The sequence below is a fragment of the Schistocerca cancellata genome, chromosome 5, assembly GCF_023864275.1.
Source record: "Schistocerca cancellata isolate TAMUIC-IGC-003103 chromosome 5, iqSchCanc2.1, whole genome shotgun sequence".
In the NCBI taxonomy this organism is placed as follows: Eukaryota; Metazoa; Arthropoda; class Insecta; order Orthoptera; family Acrididae; genus Schistocerca; species Schistocerca cancellata.
The window spans coordinates 229,410,593-229,436,565 of NC_064630.1; the positions used below are offsets into that span (position 1 = coordinate 229,410,593).

General features: G+C 42.9%; 1 protein-coding gene across 1 annotated transcript in view; it reads left to right on the forward strand.

The window, feature by feature from the left end:
• Positions 1 to 25,973, forward strand: part of LOC126188846 (uncharacterized) — a 183,749-nt gene that overhangs the window by 33,317 nt on the left and 124,459 nt on the right. Inside the window, exons 3-4 of the mRNA XM_049930488.1 lie at positions 2,486 to 2,590; positions 14,406 to 14,510. Of these exons, the coding sequence (XP_049786445.1) occupies positions 2,486 to 2,590; positions 14,406 to 14,510 (210 nt within the window). The remainder of the gene's footprint in view (positions 1 to 2,485; positions 2,591 to 14,405; positions 14,511 to 25,973) is intronic.

A 25,973-nucleotide genomic window follows, 5' to 3' on the forward strand; every position in this document is an offset into this window, starting at 1 on the left:
ACGTATTATTTGAAGTCCCCTGAGTGCATCCGCCAAGTTTCCGTCACACCCGAGAGATAGTGTAGCTGCAGGACAGCTTCAAAATTATGTCTGTAGGTGATGTACATTACAAGCAACATGCCATCATCGAATTTCTCACTACAGAGAAAGAAACTGGGGAATATTCACAAATGCTTGTGCAAAGTCTATGGAGCATCTGCTGTGGACAGAAGCACAGTTAGTCACTGGGCACAGAGGGTGAGGTCACCAGGCAATTCAGTGGAGCTCAATGATTTGCAGTGGTCAGGGAGACCATCCACAGCTGTCATACCTCGCATGTTGCAGTGAGCTGATGTTGTCATTCATGAGGACAGACCCATTACAACTCTGCATTTTGTGGATGTTGAGGAGGTGGTTTACACACTGAAGCACTGGCTCCACCACCAGGACAAGGACTGGTACCAACAGGGCATACACACCTATGTTTCACGCTGGAGGAAGGCCATAAAATGGGATAGAGATTACCTGGAAAATTTGTGTGTGTAGATAAAACACCATTCTTTTGTGTGTGTAATTCTCATTATGTTCAATAAAGAATTATTGAAGAAAAAATGTGCGCTGCATTACTTTGTGTGCAACCCTCAAACATAATCACCAGCGCTGAAGAAGCAAGGCAGCTGGCTTGCATGTGGACACTGGATGTCCAGGAGAAAGACAAAAGTACAGAAACGCTAAGCACCAGTGGGTGAGATAGATCCCAGGAGGCTTGGTATGAATTTTTATGCTTGTGTGGACAACAGGACTATGAAAAAAATTACTAAAGCACTGCTTTTGGTGGTGTCATATCATTTGTCACTATTCGGATGTCACATTTGAAGTCGAGAATTATGACCCTTCATCAAGACAACTTAAGTACAGGGACATCATCCTTGTCCTGCCTATGAAGCCCTACCACAGTCCAGAGGTGCATATTGACAAAGGGAGGTTCAAGGAAATGAAGACCCACTCAACAGTTGTGAAGCTTTGGTAGGAGGGCTACCTTCAATGTGCATCATAATGAAGGGGATGTAACAACGTGACGAGAATGCAAACACCTGACAGTACCACCATAATGAGGACCATTGACAAGGTCTAGATCCAGTACACTGTTGTCAGCACCAATGGGAACTTCTGAAAGAGGGGGTTGCTGTTTCTCCAGGTGAGGGAGTAATGCCATGACATGTGGGGCATGCACGATAGTGTAATGGTTAGCATCCCCGGCTGGCATATTGTGGATCATCAGTGCAAACCTGACCACCAGCAATTATTTATTATTAGCCTCTTCCCCTTGGCTTCACCTGCGTAAAAGTTTGACATGTATATTGAACACACCACCTTGTTCCCCTCTCTGTGCCCACACCATTCTCCCAACTATATGTGTCTATCTCATCCTCCCCACTCTCTTTGTCTCTTAATCTCCTCCTTTACTTCTCTCTGTCTATTTCCTCCATTCCCCCTCTGTGACAATGTCTTTCTTTCCCCTTCCTCTAACCAATCATCCTCCCTAATTCTCTTTCCATCCCTGTCCCCCCTCTTCCTTTCTCACCTAAACACTACCACTCTACATCTTACACCTGCGTCATGCATCTCCTCTTCATCCTTTCATTCTATCCGTCCCTTCCTCTATCCATTTAAGACTGTGCCCAGCCAAGTCATCTCCATGTGTAGTGCAGGGAGTACTCTTAAATGATGAAGGGCTGATACTGCTCCCATGACATCATGACATCCATGTCATACAGGGAAGGCTACATATCAGGGGCTTCAAAATCATTTATTTGCCCCTGACGTACAGGCTGCCTTGCAAAGCAGGTGGATAATGCAGGCCAGTACTACTCCAACACAACATACCAGTCTTTATAGGCAGCCTACTTGTAGGGGTCTGGACCACTATTTTTTACCACTAAATGTAGACTACCCTGCAAAGCAGACTGATTTGGCGGGACGACACTGTTCCCACAACACATCTGTCATACAGGGCAGGCTACACAAGAGTGGCTTCAAAAATCATTTATTTGCCCCTGACGTACAGGCCGCCTTGCAAAGCAGATAGATAACGTAGGCCAGTACTACTCCAACACAACATACCAGTCATGATAGGCAGCCTACTTTTAGGTGCCTGGACCATCGTTTCTTACCACTAAATCTAAACTGGCCTGCAAAGCAGACTGATTTGGCGGGACAACACTGTTCCCACGGAACATGCCAGTTATGCAGCGAGAGTATATGCCAAGAATTTCTGTACATTCAGGAATACTTGATGTTTGTATAAATACTGGCATTCAGCAATATTCAGTGTTTGTATAAGTAGCTGCATTCTCCATCCAAGAGGTCAGTTCTGCTCTGGTTGTACATTGGTGACAGTACTAAATGTGCTTTTTCTTGTAAGTGTTATACTTCATTTATGAACCTGCCTTCAGATTTGGACTTGATTGTGGTTCTGATATATAAAAAGGCACATTTGTTTTAGGTTGTTGAAGGTACTCTTTATTACCTCCGGCTAGAAGTTTGTACCACCAACTCCAACAGGGGAGAAGATGATGCCAGTTCCGAGTGCATTCAAACAGGAGAAGCGGTAAGAGTTATATCATAGAAACATGAAACGAAAACAGTTCATATTTCATGTACCTGCATTTCCCTTCATAATACTTGTGTTCACTGATACTGTGGGTTCGTATACACACATCAAAAAATGTTTTACATCACCTCAGTTCCAAGAGTTCCGGAACCTGTACAGAAAATTGGAATAGAGATCAACATAAACATCATTTCTGCCCTTTTTATTGCTCATGAAAACCACTCATTGCTTGTTGTACCACCATATAGCGAGACCTTCAGAGGTGGTGATCCAGATTGCTGTACACATTGGTACCTCTAATACCCAGTAGCACATCCTCTTGCATTGATGCATGCCTGTATTCATCATGTCATACTATCCACAAGTTCATCAAGGCACTGTTGGTCCAGATTGTCCCACTCCTCAACAGCGATTCAGCATAGATTACTCAGAGTGGTTGGTGGGTCACATCGTCCATAAACAGCCCTATTCAATCTATCTCAGGCATGTTCGATAGGGTTCATGTCTGGAGAACATGCTGGCAACTCCAGTCAAGTGATGTCTCGTTATTCTGAAGGAAGTCATTCACAAGATGTGCACAATGGGGATGCAAATTGTCATCCATGAAGACGTATGCCTCGCCAATATGCTGCTGATATGCTTGCACTGTTGGTTGGAGGTGGCTTTCTCGTAACATACAGCTGTTATGGCACCTTCCATGACCACCAGTGGTGTACATTGGTCCCACATAATGCCACCCCAAAACAGCATGGAACCTCCACCTTGCTGCACTCACAGGACAGTGTGTCTAAGGCATTCAGCCCAACCAGGTTGCCTCCAAACGCATCTCCGACGATTATCGGTGAAGAGAACATGATGCCAATCCTGAGTGGTCCATTCAGCATTTTGTTGGGCCCATCTGGACTGTGCTGTATGTTGTTGTGGTTGCAAAGATGGACCTCGCCGTGGACATTGGGAGTGAAGTTGCTCATCATGCATCCTACTGCACACCGTTTGAGCCATAACATGACATCCTGTGGCTGCATGAAACGCATTATTCAACATGGTGGCATTGCTGTCAGAGTTACTCCGAGCCATAATCCATATGTAGTGGTCATTCACTGCAGTAGTAGTCCTTGGGCAACCTGAACGAGGCATGTCATCGTCAGTTCCTGTCCTTCTGTATCTACTCCATATCCAAACAATATCACTTTGGTTAACTCCGAGATGCCTGGACACCACTTGCTGAGAGCCCTTACTGGCACAAAGTAACAAAGAGGATGCAATCAAACTGCGGTACTGACCGTCTAGGTATGGTTGAACTACATACAACATGAGTCATGTACCTCCTTCCTGGTGGAATGACTGGAACTGATTGGTTGTCGGACCCCCTAAATCTAATAGGTGCTGCTCATGCATGGTTGTTTACATTTTTGGGCGGGTGTACTGACATCTCTGAACAGTAAAAAGAGACTATGTCTGTGATAAAATATCCACAGTCAACATCTATCTTCAGGAGTTCTGGGAACCGGGGTGATGCAAAACTTTTTTTATGTGTGTATATGAATGTAATGGAGTTGACTCTAACCTGGCTTCTCTTTTGTGTTTACTTTTCTCCTCTCCATCCCTAATTTGCTACCCCACTCATCTCCAACTTACAGAGCAAAATTGCAATAGGGATCATTGTCCTGATGCCTTCTAAGGCAGACACATGAAAATTTCATGACAAACAGGATGCAGCATATTATCCTGGACTGAGGGTAATCTACTGACACCAAAGAAGGTTTGGTTTGACTTGGAGGAATATAGTAACACCATTGATGTTCAAGTTATACATAATGCTTTGATGGATAGTTGTAGTTGCAATCTCAGGATTTTCACAAACGATGAACTTATATATGAGCAAATTCAATCCAATACATATTGTGGTAGTATCTTTTTAGATGTGGACACAATATCAGCCTTGTGCAAAGACTGACAAGTAGCTCTTAATGTAGGGAAACGTTAAATTTTTCACTTCATGAAACAAGTGTGATATCCTTTGACTACAGGATTAGTTAGTTGCAACTAGTCAGTTATGTCATGCAAATATTTGTGAGTAACAATGTATAGAGATGTGAAGTGGAACAACCATATAGCCTCAGTTATAGGTGAAACAAATGGTAGGCTACAATTCATTGGTAGGATGCTAGGTATCGTTTCTCTACAAATGACTGCATACAAAACCTATACATAGCCCATGCTTGCAGGCTGCTCAAGATGGTGGGACCTGTGTCACTGCAGAAACATAGAGTGTATACAAAGAAGAGCAGTAGAAATTTCACAGACTTGTTTGACTGGTGAAAGAGTGCAACAGAAATGGTGTGAAATCTCAGGTGGGAAACACTGAAAGAAAGATATACATACCACAAGAACTGGCTTAGAAAAATTCATGAACCATATTTCAGGAGATACACTATGGACATTCTTTTGACCTCTATATATCTATCCCATAAAGTAACTGAGCAGATTAAAAATAACCAAATAATAACTTACACACAAGCGAACAAGCACTCATACTTCCTACACTCCATCCATGAACAGAACAGGAAGAAATCTTAATATGAATGAAAAGCACCCTCTGCCATACACTACAGTGATACACAGTGTATATGTAAAATATGGAAAATGTAATTTCTCAGCTACAGCAGACCAATGTGCGGTTCACAGAGACTTATAACAGGAAACACACACCCTCCTATGGCCACTGTGAAAGATATAGCTACTACTCATATAGAAATAAAAGCATTGGGCTCCCAAATATAATTATCAACCTCACTTTTAACAATGAACAACCACTAACCAATAGAAGCTGCTAAAAGAAAATCATGAAGACTTAATGTTTGGATCATTTTAAAAAAGAATGCAGTCAATCTTGTACAAGAAACAAACGCATGTGCAGTCAGTGGCAGCTATTAATTTTGCACCATAAAGTCAAGTTGATTTCACCTGTAAGAAAGATGACAAGAAGTCTTACCTGGAATACAAAAAGAGTTCTTCTCAACAATTATATTGCTAAGGTCTAAGCAATAACTGACACATACAACACAAGTGTTCTAGAAAAGGGTGATGAAGGAAAAAGAAGTAGCCTCATGTCTGAAGAATTCATCTACGTACAAGGTACCCTTTGGCAATGGGAAAGCTGAGGGATTTGAAGCTCAAATTTGTCCACCCTATTTACAACATTTGGCTCTACTTTTTAACTACCACTACCCCCCCCCCCCCTCCACCACACATACATTACCTGTGGTTGGTACACATTTAGAGGTCAATGTAGAAGACAGAGAAGTCGTGAAAGTAAAGACTCATACTTCGACTTGCAGATGAAGATATCTGACTGCCTGGTACAGCCAGAAGCTCACAGTCATATATTTCATGTGTGGGAGTAATATGCCAGGCATTGTTAGAGTGCCGCACCAATGGGTATCTGGCTCATATCCACAATAGTAGTTCGTGCTGCATCATGTTTTGGGGATGCTTAAAGCACTGCCATTGGCATTTCCCTTCTTTGTATCCTTGAATGCGGAGCACACATCTTCTATCCAGTGCACAACAGACTTCTTGTTTTAACATTAGGAGCTGTCAAAGGTTCCTGTATCTCTGCTGCATGGGGAAGGTGTCATCTGTAGAAATTAAGCACGCACAAGAAATGTTGTAATTCCTTGGCTGTAGGTGGCCTGGGTGGTTGTAGTATTGCTTCTACCTTCTTGGTCAAAGGAAGAAAGCCCAAAGCAGAGATTTTATGACCAAGAAGCGTCACTTCTGACTGCCAGAAACACATTTTGCTATGTTCATTACGGCTCCGTATTGTTCTAGTTATCCGAAGACCTCAAGCAGGAACTGATGTTGTCCAGATTGGTGGAGAACACCAGGGCATCATCAAGGTAAGCAAAGCAAAATGGTAATCTTTGGAGAACAGAATCTATAAATCTCTGCTACATTTGAGCTGCATTGCATAAGCCGAAGGTCATAATCATGCTCTCTCATATAAACCAAAAGGTGAGATTATGGTGGTTTTGGTATGTTTCCTGCACCTGCAGGTATCAGGGTGTAAGATTTTGCTCAGTCCAAGATGGTGAAAATGGTGGCACCATGTAGTGTGTAATTAAAGTTCCTGTAATAGTGGTATAAAGTATTTGCCAGAGACTGTTCGAAAGTTAAGCCATAATAATCACTGCATTGATGTCAGGTGTCACCTTTCATTGGCACTAAGTACAATGCCGGTGACCACAGACTTTTTGATGGTTGCATTAATCCTTCCTGTAGCATGAAATCAAATTTGGCCTTCACAGTTGCTAAACAGTCCGGAGCCAAACATTTAGCAAACATCTAGACATAGACAACATGGAGAGTCCATCCATTGATTTAATATGGTGCACTGTATCACGGGGTATTCACCTTGGGGCCCCGGGTGGTCTGGTCAAAGTGAGGTAGTCCTTCAGTAATGCAGCGTACTCACCACTTGAAGCCTCCGTCAGCTGGCACTGTGGACTGCTGTGCGGGAGTGGAAGCTGGTGACAACAAGGCTGGTGATGTTGTCCACCAAGTGGGCATTCGCCACATTTGGTAGGCGCTGGTAGTGCACCAGGTCTGCTCTACCTCTGTGATGTCCGCAATGGTGAAATCCCACACGTATGGGTGGTACAGTCCAATATTAAGGTCCAACAGCTGACTGGCATACAACGCAATTGAAGAGATGTTAGTAGCTGTTAGGCAAAAAGCAATTGGCACCTGACAATGATGCAGAGACATACAAAGCAATATACTCAGGTCAGAGACAGCGTCTACCAGGAATTCTATACCGGATGCTCCATCAATTAAAAACAGGCACTTGAAGGATGTTCGGCAATAAGTTGTGCCTGCTACTGACTGTCAGTGACATTTGGGAACAAACAAGATGGTGAACACTTCTTCACCTGATTACCATACTAGCAATGTTACCAACATACCTGTGTGTTGCTCAATTGAGCTGCATGTCCATCTCCGAGGCAACAGTTGCCTTGATCTGCAGTGGCAAGTGGATATCCCATAATGTTCATAGCAAGGTATCCGATACTATGCCCATGTCAACTTTACTGCGCAGATGGCACAGTTACTGCAAAGGCTTGCCATTGCTGATCTCTTCCTGTGTTAGCACTTGCCTAATATGATCATGTGATCTTCCAGGGAGGCAGCAGCATGTTGTATCAATTCTGTCTTGAGCTTAGTGTATGCACCTTTCTCAGGTGGTGCAGTAATGATATCTTGTACCTCGACTGCAAATCTGTGGTCCAACGGATTTAAGACAAGGGCAAACTTAGTCACATTGGTCATTTTTCCCATGCAGCAGAAATATGCCTCTGCTTGTGCTAACCAAAGAACATGATTGTGTGGCCAGAATGGTGGCAAAGGCTTAGTGCTAATCCTGAAACAGTGCACTCTTCAACCATTGCATGGTTCGCTGTGTCTCTGTCACCTTACTTTTCCTTCCGGGCACCTTTGGATCACCATTTGTCAGTGCTTATAGGGGAAATGCTGCCCAACAGTTGTCAGATGTGTTCTATATATAGGAGGAAAAAACTCAGGAATGGATAACAGATTTTATTAATTCCAACACATTAGGCTACTCTCCACTCATAACTCAAGAATAATTGAATTGAAGCATAGCCTCCTTACAGAATCACAGTTTTTAATCAGAAAGGATGCTGAAAAACATCATAGCATGGTATCAGAGTGTAGTCAAAACAGAAAATAAATTTAAATCTAAGCTAAACATGTGCCTGGAGAAAAAAATTGCTCATACAACCCAGCTCTCCTGGTGACCAGGGTAGAAATACTTGAAAGCAATTCTCTTGGCATACAAACATGATACTCTACCATCACTGCAAAACACAGGACTTCCTGCAAAAGATGGAGGCTGATGCATAGTGTGCAGCAGCTTCATTCAGATCAGGACAACTAACTTTCTTAGAAGATTTTCATTAAATAACAAAATCTGACATCTTATATTACTATTCTTCTCTCATGGTCAACAAAAGTCATAAAACATAAATGGGAAAATCAAAAATATCTGATACACATGACAAATATATTCATTTAGCTCTCTGTTTCCAATGTAACAATTACTTCTGTATTCTACCATTAGTTTTTAATTTTCATTCCAATAATCAAACAATGGAAAATCCAGGATGGAATGTACAATATTATGAAAAGGAAAATTGCTGCTCACCATGTAGTGGAGATGCTGAGTTATAGACAGGCACAACAAAAAGATTCTCACAATTAAAGCTTTCAGCCATTGGCCTTTGTCAACAATAGATGACAGACACACATACACACACACACATGCACGGACACTCTTGCAAACACAGCTAGTGCTCATGTAGCAGTCTCAGGCAACTGAAACCTTACAATTGCGTGAGACTGCAGTCATGTGTGTGTGAGCTGCATTTGAGTGTGTGTGTGTGTGTGTGTCATCTGTTGTTGAGAAAAGTCAATGGCCCAAAGCTTTAATTGTGAGGGTCTTTTTGTTTAGCCTATCTGCGACTCGGTATCTCCGCTATATGGTGAGTAGCAACTTTCCTTTTCATTACAATAGCATGACAATAGAGACCATCAAATTAACCCCCCTGCCCATCCATACTTTAGTCCATAATAAATACAATTTTGCAAAACACTTAATGATAACCACAACATTCTAGGATAAATTGTAATAATTATTGAAATTCAACTAAAATGTATGTAAGAATGAACTGATAAATCCACATAAAGCATGCATGCATGCTTCGTCAATGAAGCAACAAAGTGTCATCCTCCCTACATGCTCCCAAATGCCAAGTGCAACCAGGCCTATGAGCACCTGGCTGCAATTCAGTATCAAGATGTCTCTTCATAGCATGTGTGGGCAGCGTGAAGTATCTTGTAAACATGGGTTCAGACCTTGCAATATTCCTCCATCCTATATTAGGAGACAGCAGGGAAGTCTGAGGTACCCTCCCTCACAGGCAGCAAACAATTTGGCCATTAAAACTTACTGCACACACAACAGTAATTTAGACCTAGGACTACACCATACATATTTGTGGATGTTTTCTGTGGCTGAAAAATCAGCTGATCCTGGGTGCAGACTTTCTTAGCCACTACAGGTTGCTAGCCAACATAACAAATGGCCAGCTCATTGATGTGACAAAAAATTTAAAGACAGTGATACAGCACTGGCAGGCCACATTGTACAGTATAAAAACTGTGAAGTGCTCTAGACCATATGATGACATCCTCAAAAAATTCCATGACCTCACTTGCCTGGCTGGTGCACCAAAGGACATTAATCATTTGATGGTGCATGACACAATAACCACGTCCTGCCCTCCCACATCATGCCACCCACGTCAACTCGCACCCAATAGTCTTGCAGTAGCAAAGGCAGATTTGAAGGTCACGCTGTGGGAAGGCACAGTTCGACAGTCAAGCAGCCCATGGTCATTGGTGCCACATTTAGACTGAAGAAAGACAAGTCATGGTGCCCATGTGGGGAGTGTTATGCTCTTAGCTCACAAACAGTGCCAGACAGATCCAGTCCCACACCTTCATGACTTTAGCCACGCATTGGCAGGTTGTGCATTATTTAGCAAGATTGATTGTGCAAAGGCAAATACCCAAATTTTGGTGGCACCTGAAGACATTGAGAAAACAGCTATTGTACTGCCCTTTGGGCTTTTTGAAAGCCTGTTTGTGATGTATGGTTTTTGCACTGCTGCCTATACCTGGCAGCATTCCCTGGATGGCATATTGTGAGGCTTGCCATTTTGTTTCACATACCTTGACGATGTCCTGCTGCAGTCCAAGTTGCTGAAGATCCATTGCCACCACCTAACTACCGTCTTTCAGCACCTGAGTGAAGCTGGCATCATTGTCAATCCAGTGAAGTGTGCATTCAGTGTGATGAGAAACGAGGTCCATGGCCACTTAATTACCTCCACCAGATTGACACCATAGCTGGACAAAGTGCAAGTGATTCTAAACATGCTGCATCCTCAGATGCACAAGAAATAACTCCGTTACCTTGGCATGTTGAACTTTTACCGCCATGCTCTGCCCAATGCTGCCACCATGCAAGAGCCCATGACTAAGGCACTACACAGTCCCAATTCGAAAGGAAAGACCCCTGTGAATTGGACAGACATGCTGAAGTAGAGATTCATGGACTCAAAATTAAATGTCACAGAAGCAATACAGTGCAATCTTAGATGTAGTGGTGAATGCCAGCCAGACCGACATCAGCATGGCGTTACAACAGCACCTTGATGGGAGCTGGCAGATGTTCAGTTTTATCTCTAAGAAGCTATCGGAATCGCAATGCACTTGGATTGCTTATGGCCAAGAGTTGCTTGCGGTATATGCAGCAGTGAAATACTTCCGCCCATCAGTAGTAGTCTGACAACTCATCATCTTCACTGAGCACAAACTGATTACTCATGTGTTTCACAACAATCACTCTGTTCACCGTGTCATATCCAGCAATGTCACAATTTACTACTGACATCCGCCATATTTCGGGGATAGACAACATAGTCGCTGATTGTTTGACCTGAGCGTGTGCCATTATATCATCCTTGTGAAAACTTTGAGGACGTTGGCAAAGTACAGGAGAATGCACAGTTTCTGTCACGCCACCTCCAGCAGCTTGCAACAGAGGTTGGTACCTGTCCCCAGAACTACATGGAAAATTTGGTGTGACATCTCAGCCAGTGCTCACCAACTGTTCCTCCCAGAGAAATTCCGGTGCAGTGCACTCGACAGTGTGCACGTGCTGTAACACCCTGACACCAACAGGATTTTGATCCTCCTCGCTGTGTGTTTCATCTGGTGCAGGTTTCAGAAGGACTGCTGCAAATGGGCATGCTCTCACATGCCATGTCAGCTTGCCAAAGTCAGGAGGCACCTTCCCCAATGCAACATGTCAATTTGCACACGTCCATGTGGACCTCATTGGCCTGCTCTCTCCCTCTCTTAAGGCACATGGTATCTTATAAGTATAGTGGACCACTTCACTAACTGGCTGCATCAACACCAATCATAGACTTCACTGCCAAGACCGTTGCCACCACATTCGTGGACACCAGAGTGGCTTGCTTTATATGTCCCAGTAATGTGACGACTGACCACAGTCGCCAGTTTCACTGCACATTGTTCACACACGTCGCCAGACAGTGTGGCATCCGATTACACGAGACAACACGCTATCATCCGGCGTCAAATGGCATGGTTGAACGGCACCACAGGACTCTGAAAGCTGCCTTAACTTTCCATAACACATCATGGCCTGAGGCACTCCCACTGGTACTGATCGGCCTGCAAGTAATGCCAAAGGAGGAGATCGATGTGGCATGTGCCGATCTCGTTTATGGACAGCCTCTGACAAGACTGGGTGATTTTGTAGAAGTATCACCCCCACATGGAGCCATGGCACCCACTCTGGTAAAATGCCTGCGCACTCAAATGGCTGGTCTCTGAGAGCACGAGCCGATGCAGTATGGCACTGGAAGATATTCATGCACATCAACCTGCAGCACTGCATGCACATCATGTTGCATACCAACACAGAACAGTCACCTCTCTAGCTCTCCTGCTCTGGACCACACCATGTGATCATCTGAGGGAAAAAACGTTGGACATTGAGTGCAACAGGAAACAGTCTACAGTCTCAACCAACCGCATCAAGCCAGCTGACAACTTGCCAGGTCCAGCAGCCACACGCTTTTTAGTCCCCGAGGAAGATCTGACAGCAGATGACTCTATTTCCACCAGCAGTCAGACAGATCCCGCACCTGTAGCCACCGGTGATGCACAGCTGCAGCCTGCTGTTATTTTGGCACCACATACACCTTCCACCACACCAACCAGGCAGCCCGTGCTGCTGCCCGGACCGTCACCACAGCTGCCAGTGGACTACAGCACATGCCCTGGCCTCCAGGTCTGATTCAAATGTCTGTGCTATAGAGATCCCATCCCCAGCTGAACACACCTTCAGCTGATAGATCCAGTCGAGCTCCAGACAGTGCCTCCCATGTCCTTTGCAGCTCCTGGGCCTGCGTTTGTGACTCTGTGGCTCTGCCACATTGGGTGTTAAGGCAAGATTGGTGTTTGTGCCAGCTACTGTATTTGCATTGCCATTGAGCTCCACACATTAACCTCTGTGCCACCGGACTTGTCCTTAGCAGCTCTAGGACCCGCGTTGAGGTCGTGAAGACACCATACTCGTGTACACTCTCCGGGTCTGTGTTGCCTCGAGTTTTGAGGCTGGATCAAGCAATGCACTGTGCTCCTGCAACTGAGTCAGTTGATGAACTTGTGGGACATGCTACATGTGAACACCTGGAATTGTCATTCTTGATATCACTCTGAACAATTTAAAAAGTGAAATTTGTTCTACTGTAGTGCATTAACTGTAGCACTAATGAACACTCCATGTTGTTATTAAGATATCAGTGTATTGGCCTTTGAGACATCTTCCCAACTGACTTGCAGCCACATGCATACACCACACTTTGCTACAGAAAGTTTCTAGCCAGCACATGCTACCGGCACTGTCACTAGCTGACTGTGCAAGGACACACCCAACAACGCTAGTCCGGCATGCTGACTTCATGGGCCACCAGCCCTCCACTGCTGACCAGCCCAGCGCAGCTGTGCCCACACTGTCACCATGCAACATGCGAACTTAAACAAATGCAGGCCATGGACCGATTGGCATTTTTTTTTTTTTTTTTTTTTTTTTGCACCTATGGAACGCTGCTCCCTGAGAGAAACGCACGAAGGGGAGAGCTGCAGCACAGCTGACACCACTAAATGGTGCCAGGCATTTGCATGGCCCACACATGCAGCTTTCCTGCTACACAAAATTTTGGCAATGGTGCATCATGCACAGGCCCATGTGGGACAAAGCAGGCAGGCAGTGCGAGCTGGTAAACGCGATGCAACTCATGTCTCCAACCTTTCTCGTCATCTCCGACCTTTCTCGCCATAAACCAAGCCAAGTTAACACGATCCCTCACAACTGTGTATGTGAAATCTTGCACATTTTCTCATTTCACGACGTCCATCCATTCATTTTGTAGAGCTTTACCTCCGACCTGTGAAAGTCATGGCGATCCATGGGCACATCAAAAACTGGACTTTCGGAGATGCAACATTTGTTTTGCGTGGTCCACATGGTCGCGCCACAGCTCATCACCACAGTGTATATCCCACCAAAATCGGTCACTGAACCATACTGCCTGTACAATGGATCTGTATGTATGGACATTAATGATAAATGTTGTTTGTACTATCTTGTAAAGTATGGAAAAATAAATGTGTGTCACTGACAAAAACGATTCCCATCATTTCCTGTCACCAAGTCTCACCCTTGAGCGTAGTGCTTGGGTACAGCAATAAAGCCGGATTGCTGCATGCTTATGACTGTAAGCAGTGACAATCAAGTCCACACTTCAATATATATTTGAATAGAGCTTTTCAACAGTGTTAACAATAATGCTACCTTTGCACAAAAGGCATCTTGTGAAGATTTGTTGTTGTGTTTTGGGTTGCATAATACCACAAATTGTCAAAACTATTTTGAAAATTTTAATTGTATCCATCAGCACTACTTTCAGTTTCACTTCCTGAAAGTAATCATTTGCCACGCATTCTGTCTCCTTGTAGTTGTAAAATTTTCTCAGGAGACTTCTCCTTTTCATACAACTTTATTCTTTGTGTATACATGTGTTAAAACTAAATCCACAGATTTTCATCTTATGGTGTGGTGTTATTTCAGAACAAGTACCTGTGTGACGTACAGGTGTGGGATAGACCATGGCTGCCTGAACGTGAAGTTTCAGAACTAAATTGCACTGCAATAAATGCAAGGCGGAAAAGAGAGGTGAGTGAATGTTCTGAAGAATGAGTTATTAAACTTTTTTAGGCTGTTATGTTATCTAGTGGCAGTGAGTATAAGAGGATTGTTCTTTGCCTCACAATATTTACCATATTTACTGAAGTATAAGATGGTCTTGGGTATGAGGTGACCTCGCCCCCCCCCCCTTTTCTTAAGAGGCTCATTGAAAAAATTTATTTTTGTCTTATTCTGACTAATCAAAATTACAACTGTTTTACTCATGTAAAGTATCTGCCAAAAAGTTAACATATATCTATTCTAAACTTGTCCCATGTATTGTCTATATTTTGAAAATACTACAAGAAATAAAATAAACAGAAAGATTGGTTTACATTAATTTTCAGGCCATTTTGTTTTCCACTTTTTTTTCTTACTAACCCTGTAGTCTGTAGTATGTCTCTTCCATCCAAAAATATCAACAGCCTGCTACCCTCTCATTGGCTGTGTAGAACCAGCTGACACTCTCCCTTTAATTCCAGTCATATGTCATGGTGAGTGTCAACAACATTGTAGCGAGACACACATAAGTACACCTCTGGCCCCTATCTACACTTTTACCAACCTCTGCAGAAATGGATACTGTTGTTGAGTATTTGTCCAATTTTAAAGTCAGTTTGATTCAGATTACAAGTAGATTCAGGCAAACTGCTGTTTAAATGTGGTAGATGTTCATAAAAAGCCAAAGTAGGTTGTATAGATTCACATTGTTGGCAACATGAGGAAATTTGCCACTCACTCATCATTCCTCTCACCGCAATCTTCAAAGCTCACAGCTGAGCTGGTGTCACTGTTCCTCATCCAACCCTCACCTTGAGCAACTGTGAAAAAAGACTGCAATATCGTCTACAGTGCAGGTCATATGTAACAACACCAACTAATATATGAAAGAAAGATTGCAGTTACAATTCTGTCCCATTCTCAGACTTCTGCTCGTCCCACGATCCATAGTGATGTCTGTTGTTACTATCCCCATGTCGGGTCTTGCCACTGTAATTTATTCTAGCGATAAGAATTACAGTTAATTTAGTATAATTTAATTCCTTTGTTAGATATTTCATTTTGGATTAATTTTTCTTCTTGTTTCAACTGAATGTCACAATCATCTTCTAAAGATGATTAAAAGTTGGTAACACTTTTACCCTGTATTCTAATACATGAACAGTGACCAAATTTGTAATTTGCAACCCACTTAGTAAATCATTACAGTCTCCCATAACCAAATAAAATACTGGTCTGGTTTCTGAATCAATGTTTTTTGAAGAACAACATTTCTGTTTTTGAATGTTACCTTTACTTAAAAATCAGCATTAATGTTTGTATACCTAGTCCAAATGTGTTTGACAATGTTTATTGCAAACCTGTTCAAATACGATACAAGTTTGTACAGTGGTAGAATTTAATGCTATTTCTTTATGTGTTTCACAAAATCATCACATTTTAATCCAAGCAATAGGCTGTTGCAGTGCCCAGTTCATAGGTTCTTGCATATCTCTTTCACTAGTGTCATGTGAGTCAATGTCACATAATTGTTCAAGCGATGTTGATAACAATGTTTATTGCAAACCTGTTCAAATACCATACAAGTTTGTACAATGGTAGAATATAATGCTATTTCTTTCTGTGTTTCACAAAATCGTCACATTTTAATCCATGCAATAGGCTGTTGCAGTGCCCAGTTCATAGGTTCTTGCATATCTCTTGCACTAGTGTCACGTGAGTCAAATGGTTCAAATGGCTCTGAGCATTACAGGACTTAACAGCTGTGGTCATCAGTCCCCTAGAACTTAGAACTACTTAAACCTAACTAACCTAAGGACATCACACACATCCATGCCCGAGGCAGGATTCAAACCTGCGACTGTAGCAGTCGCGCGGTTCCGGACTGCGCGCCTAGAACCGCGAGACCACCGCGGCTGGCTCACGTGAGTCAATGTCACATAATCATTCAAGCAATGTTGATACTGTATCAAACAGTTCAACATATTGGGAAAACTTAAGCCTTTTTCGATGCAAATATCAATTGCCGAGCCTTGCCTTCCTGAATCTGCACGACTTCAATAGCCAAAGCTTCATCTCTAAATGTAAGGTGACCTCTATAAATGCAAGACTATTCTATACAATCTACCATCTCAGGCTTATGTGTTTGTTGTCAGTAGTTTGATAACTTTAATTTGGGAAAAATAGAAATATATACTCTGCATGTAAACTGTTATGTAGACACTTGTGGGAGGCCTTGCAGATACACAGTTATTAACAGTATTATGAGAAGGGGAGTTATGTTCCCCAGGGAAGCGTCCTGGGACCTCTGCTGTTCCTGATCTCTATAAATGACCTGGGTGTCAATCTGAGCAGTTCTCTTAGGTTGTTCGCAGATGAAGCTGTAATTAACCGTCTAGTAAGGTCATCCGAAGACCAGTATCAGTTGCAAAGCGATTTAGAAAAGATTGCTGTATGGTGTGGCAGGTGGCAGTTGACGCTAAATAACGAAAAGTGTGAGGTGATTCACATGAGCTCCAAAAGAAATCTGTTGGAAATCGATTACTCGATAAATAGTACAATTCTCAAGGCTGTCAATTCAACTAAGTACATTTACATTTACATTTATACTCCGCAAGCCACCCAACGGTGTGTGGCGGAGGGCACTTTACGTGCCACTGTCATTATCTCCCTTTCCTGTTCCAGTCGCGTATGGTTCGCGGGAAGAACGACTGTCTGAAAGCCTCTGTGCGCGCTCTAATCTCTCTAATTTTTCATTCGTGATCTCCTCGGGAGGTATAAGTAGGGGGAAGCAATATATTCGATACCTCATCCAGAAACGCACCCTCTCGAAACCTGGCAAGCAAGCTACACCGCGATGCAGAGCGCCTCTCTTGCAGAGTCTGCCACTTGAGTTTGTTAAACATCTCCGTAACGCTATCACGGTTACCAAATAACCCTGTGACGAAACGCGCCGCTCTTCTTTGGATCTTCTCTATCTCCTCCGTCAACCCGATCTGGTACGGATCCCACACTGATGCGCAATACTCAAGTATAGGTCGAACGAGTGTTTTGTAAGCCACCTCCTTTGTTGATGGACTACATTTTCTAAGGACTCTCCCAATGAATCTCAACCTGGTACCCGCCTTACCAACAATTAATTTTATATGATCATTCCACTTCAAATCGTTCCGCACGCATACTCCCAGATATTTTACAGAAGTAACTGCTACCAGTGTTTGTTCCGCTATCATATAATCATACAATAAGGGATCCTTCTTTCTATGTATTCGCAATAGATTACATTTGTCTATGTTAAGGGTCAGTTGCCACTCCCTGCACCAAGTGCCTATCCGCTGCAGATCTTCCTGCATTTCGCTACAATTTTCTAATGCTGCAACTTCTCTGTATACTACAGCATCATCCGCGAAAAGCCGCATGGAACTTCCGACACTATCTACTAGGTCATTTATATATATTGTGAAAAGCAATGGTCCCCTAACACTCCCCTGTGGCACGCCAGAGGTTACTTTAATGTCTGTAGACGTCTCTCCGTTGATAACAACATGCTGTGTCCTGTTTGCTAAAAACTCTTCAATCCAGCCACACCTGGGTGTTAAAATTACGAACAACTTCAGTTGGAAAGACCACATAGCTAATATTGTGGGGAAGGCGAGCCAAAGGTTGCGTTTCATTGGCAGGACACTTAGAATATGCAACAAGTTCACTAAAGAGACAGCTTACACTACACTTGTTCGTCCTCTGTCAGAATATTGCTGTGCGGTGTGGGATCCTTACCAGGTGGGATTGACAGAGGACATCGAAAGGGTGCAAAAAAGGGCAGCTCGTTTTGTATTATCAAGTAATAGGGGAGAGAGTGTGGCAGATATGATACGCGAGTTGGGGTGGAAGTCATTAAAGCAAAGACGTTTTTCGTCGCGGCGAGATCTATTTACGAAATTTCAGTCACCAACTTTCTCTTCCGAATGCGAAAATATTTTGTTAAGCCCAACCTACATAGGTAGGAATGATCCTCAAAATAAAATAAGAGAAATCAGAGCTCGAACAGAAAGGTTTAGGTGTTCGTTTTTCTCGCGCGCTGCTCGGGAGTGGAATGGTATGATTGTGGTTCGATGAACCCTCTGCCAAGCACTTAAATGTGAATTGCAGAGTAATCATGTAGATGTAGATAAATGCGGCCAAACTGCAGGAAACGACAGCTGAGAGGATAAGAAGCAAAAACAGGTCATATGGGTGTGCAGTTATAAACGTGTTCCAAGGAGGTACAGCTACTAGAAACAGCAGGTAAAAGATCTCTGACAGTAACCCCAGTACCAGCAACAGGCAGATGGCCCACTAGTCTAAAGTAAACCAGAAAACTGTGTGCAACATTCTGCATGAGAACTACCAGTATCAGTGCCACTTACAACACGTGCATGGTTGATTCACTACGAACTTGTCTTCACGGCGATGGCTTTGTCACTGGTTCGTCGCACAGACCACGACCGTGCTTGAATGTCTATCATTTATCTTACTCACAAATGAAGCTATCTTTGTGGGGGGAACAGTATCATCAATCTTCACAACGCTCACCTGAGGGCTATTAACAATCCCCATAATATGATGGTAGCGAATCATCAGCACGAACCTTAACATGGATTAATGGCGACTACCTCCTGCGACCAGTATTCCTTCCACAACACGTCACAGCCGAGGCATATCTACGCTCCCTGTTGATGACCCTGTCTCTCTGCTGAAAGACGTGCCTTTGGTGGTGTGAAGGGTACTGTGGCTGTTACAAGATGGTGATCCAGCTCACTACCCTCTTGAGTGCGGAGCTGAAACACTGTTTCAGGCACAACAATCCAATTTCCTGGTGTGTTCCCATGTGTCCTTTCAATCAGTAGAACCTACACAGTCAAAGAACTCTTATTTCTGTCTTCAGGAGAGTACCTCCCGTGGAATGAATTTCCAACTATATGTCCATGTGACCTTGAATGCTCTGTATCTCTCAAGGAACGTTTCCTGCAGTTTTTCGCCATTTACCAAAACCACCTTCCACAGATAAAGCTGTCTCAAAAGTTGTTCATAACAGACTCTAAAAGAAAAAAAGGTACGTCGCACCACAAAGGACTTACCCGTATTGGGTAGATCTCGCCAGACGTGATGTACATGTACAGACAAACTAATGATTACAAATTCAGAAAAATTTGGTGATTTATTCAAGAGAACGGATTTCACAAATTGAGCAAGTCAATAAAGCGTTGCTTCACCTCTGGCCCTTCTGCAAGTAGTCGTTCAGCTTGGTATCGATTGACAGAATTGTTGGATGTCCTGCTGAGGGTTAGAGTGACAAATTCTGTACAACTGGCGAGTTAGATCGTCAAAATCACCAGATGTTTGGAGGGCCCTGCCCATTGTGCTCCAAACATTCGCAATTGGGGAGAGGTCTGGCCACCTTGCTTGCCACGGTAGGGTTTGGCAAGCACGAAAACAATCAGCAGAAACTCTCGCCGTGTGCAGTTGAACGTTGTCTTGTTGAAATGTATGCCCAGGATGGCTTGCCACGAAGGGCAACAAAACAGGGTGTAGAACATTATTGACGTACTGCTTTACTGTAAGTGTGCAGCAGATCACAACCATAGATGTCCTGCTATGAAAAGAAATGGCACCCCAGACCATCTCCCCTGCTTATCGGGCTGTATGGCGGGCGACCGTTAGGTCGGTATCCCACTGCTGTCCAGGGCGTCCCCAGACACGTCTTCACTGGTTCCTGGGGCTCATTTCAAAGCGGGAATCATCGCTGAAGACAACTCTACTCCAGTCAATCATATTCCAGGCCGAAGATATGGCTGGAGACGTCCCAGACAGCGGTGGCTACCAACCTGAATGTTGCCCCCCTTATGGCCCAACAACCAGGTATGATGGTCAGCGGTGCAATTTCTTTTCACAGCAGAACCCCTTTGTTTGTCTACCACAGCACCCTTACAGCATAGCGGTACGTCGATGGTAATGTACGGCCCATTTCGTTGCCCTTCATGGCAAGCCATCCTGGGCTTGCATTTCAGCAAGATAATGCCTGCCTGCACACGTCGAAAGTTTCTTCTGCTTGTCTTCATACTTGCCAAACTCTATCTTGGCCAGCAAAGTCGCCAGATCTCTCCCCAACTGAGAACCTTTGGAGCATTATGGTCAGGGCCCTCCAAACAGCTCTGGATTTTGATAATGTAACATGCCATTTTGACAGAATTTAGCTTGATATCCCTCAGGAGGAGATCCAACAATTCCATAACTGCATAAGGGCCAGTGGTGGGCCAAGGCGCTACTTCTTGCCCGATTTGCGAACCTCTTTCTCTTGAATAAATCATCCAATTTTTCTGACAGTGTGACAGTTTGTCTGCACATGTACAGTCGTGGACAAAACGAGCGAGACCCCTCGCCTTTTCGTTATGCTGATCCGCACAGCTTTAAAGTCTGCTATACAACATAACAGGCAAGGCGATGAAGTGCTACCAACATACTACGCACAGGTGTGAAATTGGGAAACTATCCGAACTTTGTCAGACTGTTTTCAATCATGAGTAAGACTATATTAATGCTAATTAGTGTGTTATACACAACACGTAAATATACGATATGAATGAAAGAAGAAACGCTAATTAGTATGAACTGTAGTAATAAAAATTAATTTCAGCTTACTGAGATAACGTAACTGTTTTAGTAAGACAAAGTACCCCATATCTTTACGAATTAGCAAAATATTATGTGCATTCGGTCGCGAAACGGTCTGTGTCAACATTCAGACCAGTCATACTCGATTACCGTTGCTGACCTACCATGAAAGTGTGGAAATTGAGCAATGCGTGAAGATTCGTAACGAAATTCAGCTCAAAATCATTCAGTGTCTCACTTAAGTCAATTCAATTATTGGCTGAAGCGGAAAAAGTAGGCAGTAACAAGTATGAAATTCTACAAGAGTTTCGTAGTGACATCCACAGGGCGCTGGTACAGAATAAATGTAGCAATAAAACGTATTGGAGGCGCGAGAATTTCTTAAAATTGCTTTACTGATAGTCTATCTGCCTCCATCGAAAACGAACCAGACATTTTAGCGTGTAAGGATTCAATTGAAGCGGTGGCTCAGCTGCTAAAAAGTATCTACACTATAGCGACTGCGCATTGAAAACTTTGACCGTCGTTTTCCCAGAAGCGGTCGAGCTTATGCTGATTAGCCAAAACACATGTTCGCTTATTTTTGTCCCCTCTTTCACTGAGCGAAGCTTCAGCAACATCGTGGTATGACACTTGGCGGGTCCCCTCGTAAGTGGCGTGCGTTGCGATTCAGTAGACAGAATACGTCCACTTTCCTCGACTACTCATTGACACGTTTGGAAACTTTCGTTCTAGTAGTGGCAGTTTGCATTGTGAGGGCTGGTTTTCCTGATAATGATCTACTAATGGACTTTGCTCCTAGTTTACGTAACGGTCTAGTAGACCTACTGCAACGACTTGAACCGGAAATGTTTGTTTATTTGGATAGTCCGTTTCTTAGTTGCCATATTTCGTTATAATATTCTCCTTTGTTTCAAAACGGCAAGTTTAGATGACCACTGCAACTTGGTGACATCAGTAACAATTTAATACTTTGAAACAGTAACGTGTGGTGTACGAGGAATGTACTCTGTTGAATGAGGAATACATTAAACACAAAAGCTGCGTCCAGTAACAATAATTAACTTTCGGTTACAGGACAAAACACAAGTCGAAATACTGTATATTCATCTCAGTACCCAATAAAACTTAAACTGGAACGATTGCCAACATACTTTTGTGGGGAAGGCCAACGAAAGACTGCGTTTTATTCGCCGTACGCTAAGAATACGCAACAGGTCTAGTGAAAACGCTGCCTACACTACGTTTGTCCGTCCACTGCTATGCTATTCCCGCGCGGTATGGGATCCTTGACAGACGTAATTGACGATGCACGCCAAAAACGTCCTAAGAACGGTAGCACGGTTTGTAATGTCACGAAATAGGGGAGAGAGAGTCCCAGATTTGATAAGCGAGTTGGGGTGACATTCATGAAAACAAAAGCGTTTTTCGTTGCAGCGAGATCTTTGAACGAAATTTCAATCACCAACATGTGTTCTGAATGCTAAAACATTATTTCCTCGGGAACTTACACAGGAAGAAATGACCATAGTAATAATGTAATTCAGGGCTCGTAAGAAAAGATTTAAGTGGTCCATTTACCGCACGCAGTTAAAGAGTGGGACGGTAGAGAAATAGTCCGAAGGTGGTTCGATGAACCATCTGCCAGGCACGTAAATCTGGACTGCAAAGAAATCCAGTAGATGTAGTCATGTAGATGTAACAACGGAATTATGTCGTAATGTGCTACATGTGAATTACATTTGATTTGAACATCAAGTTGTTTGCTGTTTATTTATTTTCTGTTCATTATTTTCAGCCATAGACAACACCTAGGTGCGTTAAATTGATACTGAAATAAAACGCCATGCTTGGACCAATAACAATAAATTAATTAGTACTTGTACTGCAGTATCTGCCAGTGTCTTCAGGAGTGGATATCGGATACGACATTCCTAGGGTGTTTATAAGTGGATATTGCAGACGACTTCGAACAAAATTTGAATGTAGCTTCGTAAATGTTCTGTGAGCAAACGATCTGAGTTGCTGGCGAATACAGTTTATCCTCACTAGACAGTATATATTATCATTATACGTAAGGTGAAAAAGGTTTCGCCGGGTTCGGTGGCCAAGCGGTTCTAGGCACTTCAGTCACGAAGCTCGCGGCTGCTTCAGTCGCAGGTTGGAATCCTACCTCGGGCTTGTATGTGTGTGATGTCTTTAGGTTAGGTAGGTTAAAGTAGTTCTAGGTCCAGGGGACTGATGAACTAAGCAGTTTGTTAGCATAGTTCTTAGAGCCATTTTTTGACCTTTCCCGTAAGTTTCTTTACATAAACGGCCGTACTTTAGATTGCGTTGACATGGAAGCTCACTGTTTTACACCACCAAGGGACCGTATACCGCAGGAAGTGCGAAACATTTCCTCTTATTATGTCTACCCGTACTCGAGGTAAACGGGTTTTAAGGGTTGGGTAGACAGATAGGCGGTCAAGAAAGTGAAACAAGTAGGGTTCTATTTTTACCGATTTAGGTGACGAAATCCTAACAACGAAAATAGCTACCACAGTTACTGACGATGAGGGCCGCATAAATAATTCCCCCTACTTTTTATTCAAATGTTCTAGCTACAGTCGATACATCAGCATATTAATCGTAGCTACGCTTTAGATCCAAATCACGTTTACAGGAATGCAAATAAAATCCATTTGCCTATACACATGGTAATTCAGATCCCAGTATTAATGCCACCGCGTTTTAGAAGTGCGATCGTTCCCATTGCTAGCTAGCTTAAGACACACTTCGGCTAATGAACGTTTTCTGGCTGAGGGGAGTCTAATTGAGAATTCGAAACATTGTAGAATACGTTTGACAGCTATGTCACCGTTTATTTCCTAGGGTGCTGCAGAATTATCCTGCTAAATTTACTCGCTAATAACAGTATTTTGTTATTTCGATAAACATCCCGAATGATTGTCACGTAAGCGGTGACATAAAGGCAGAAAATTCATGTTTTTGAGTCCAGAAAGCTTTATGCAAAGAAACTGCAGATCATTTTGTCATTTTCAATGCGAAATTGTCGGCTTATTCATGTCTGGGGCAATAATAGAGGGCTGTTTGCCTGGGTTGTCTACTAGAGTAGTGAAAGGTGTTTGCTACTGCAAGGGAGGTCTGGTTTGTTTTCCGTTTTAATTTCGATGGAGGCAGATAGACTATCAGTAAAGCAATTTTTAGAAATTATCGCGCCCCCAATACGTTTTATTGTTACCTTTATTCTGTACTGGCGCCTTGTGGAAATCAATATGAAACTCTTGTAGAATTTCATACTTCTTACTGCCTACTTTCTCGGTTTCAGTCAATAATTGAATTGACTTAAGTGTGACACTGAATGATTTTTAGCTGAATTTCGTTATGAATATTCACGCATTGCTAAATTTCCACAATTTCATGGTAGGTCAGCAATGGTAATCCAGTATGACTGGTCTGAACGTTGACACCGACTTTTTCGCGGCCGAATGCGCATAATATTTTGCCAATTCGTAACGATCTGGAGTACTTTGTCTTACTAAAACAGTTATATTTATCTCGATAAGCTGAAATTAATTTTTATTAGTACAGTTCACACTAATTATCGTTTCTTCTTTCATTCATATCTTATATTTACGTACTGTGTTTAACACACTAATCAGTGTTTATATAGTCTTACACTTGATTGAAAACAGTTTGACAAGGTTCGGATAGTTTTTCAGTTTCACGCCTGTTTATAGTATGTTGGTAGCACTTCGTCACCTTGCCTGTTATGCTGTGTAGCAGACTTTAAAGTTGTGCGGATCAGCTTAACGAAAAGGCATGGGGTCTCGCTCGTTTCGTCCACGACTGTACATCTACTGACTTCGTCCCATTCGGATAATTCCTTCGTGGTGTGTCATTTCTTTTGTCGTATAGTGTACCATTAAAGAAGGAAGATTAGGTTTTAACGTCTCGTCGACGTCGAAGCTACTAGAGAGGGAGCACAAGCTCTAATTGTTTCGAGGATGGGAAGGAAATCGGCTGTGCTCTTTCAAAGGATCCTTACTGATATTTGCCTGGAGCGAATTCGAAAATAACGGAAAACATAAATCTTGAGGCCGGGCGTGGGTTATAAGCATCGTCTTGCTGAATACGAGGGTACTAACAACGGTGCCACCTCGCACGGTAATATTACTAACGGTTCGAACCCAAGATCCAGTTCATTTCGTGTCAGCTTAAAAGAAAGGAAAATATTTACTTCTTCTTTCGTGCATTTGTTTGCGACAGATATTGACTGTACACTCTCTTGTCTCCGCAGCAATCTTTGCTGCGATGGCTTTCCTGTGCGGGAAATTTCTTCGCAAAATATATGTCCCAACCAAGACGTATTCCTCATTCTTATCATTTTTATTGTAGTTTTCTTTCCCCTACTATTCTTAAAAGTGCCTTTCGATTTCTCATTCTGTTAGTCCATTTCATTTCAGGTATTTTTTACGACTGCGACGTTAAAAAACCATCCTAGTATTCTTTCCTCCATCTTTTTGACATCCATTATTCACTGCCATATAATACTACATTCCAGACAAAATACTTGTCGAATCTCGTTATTAGTTCTGACGGAATTCTTTTTGCTGTCAGAAAAATAAATATTTACCAGTCGCTTGCGTGGAAACAGAACGAAAAGGCTGATTTCACTGCGTACAGAGCACAATCTCCAAACTTTCCTTCGTTATAGATGACCGAATGACACGGAAAGAATCGCTACTCCGGTACTATCTTTTTTTTAGTATGATCCACTCGTTTTAGAACTGGCCC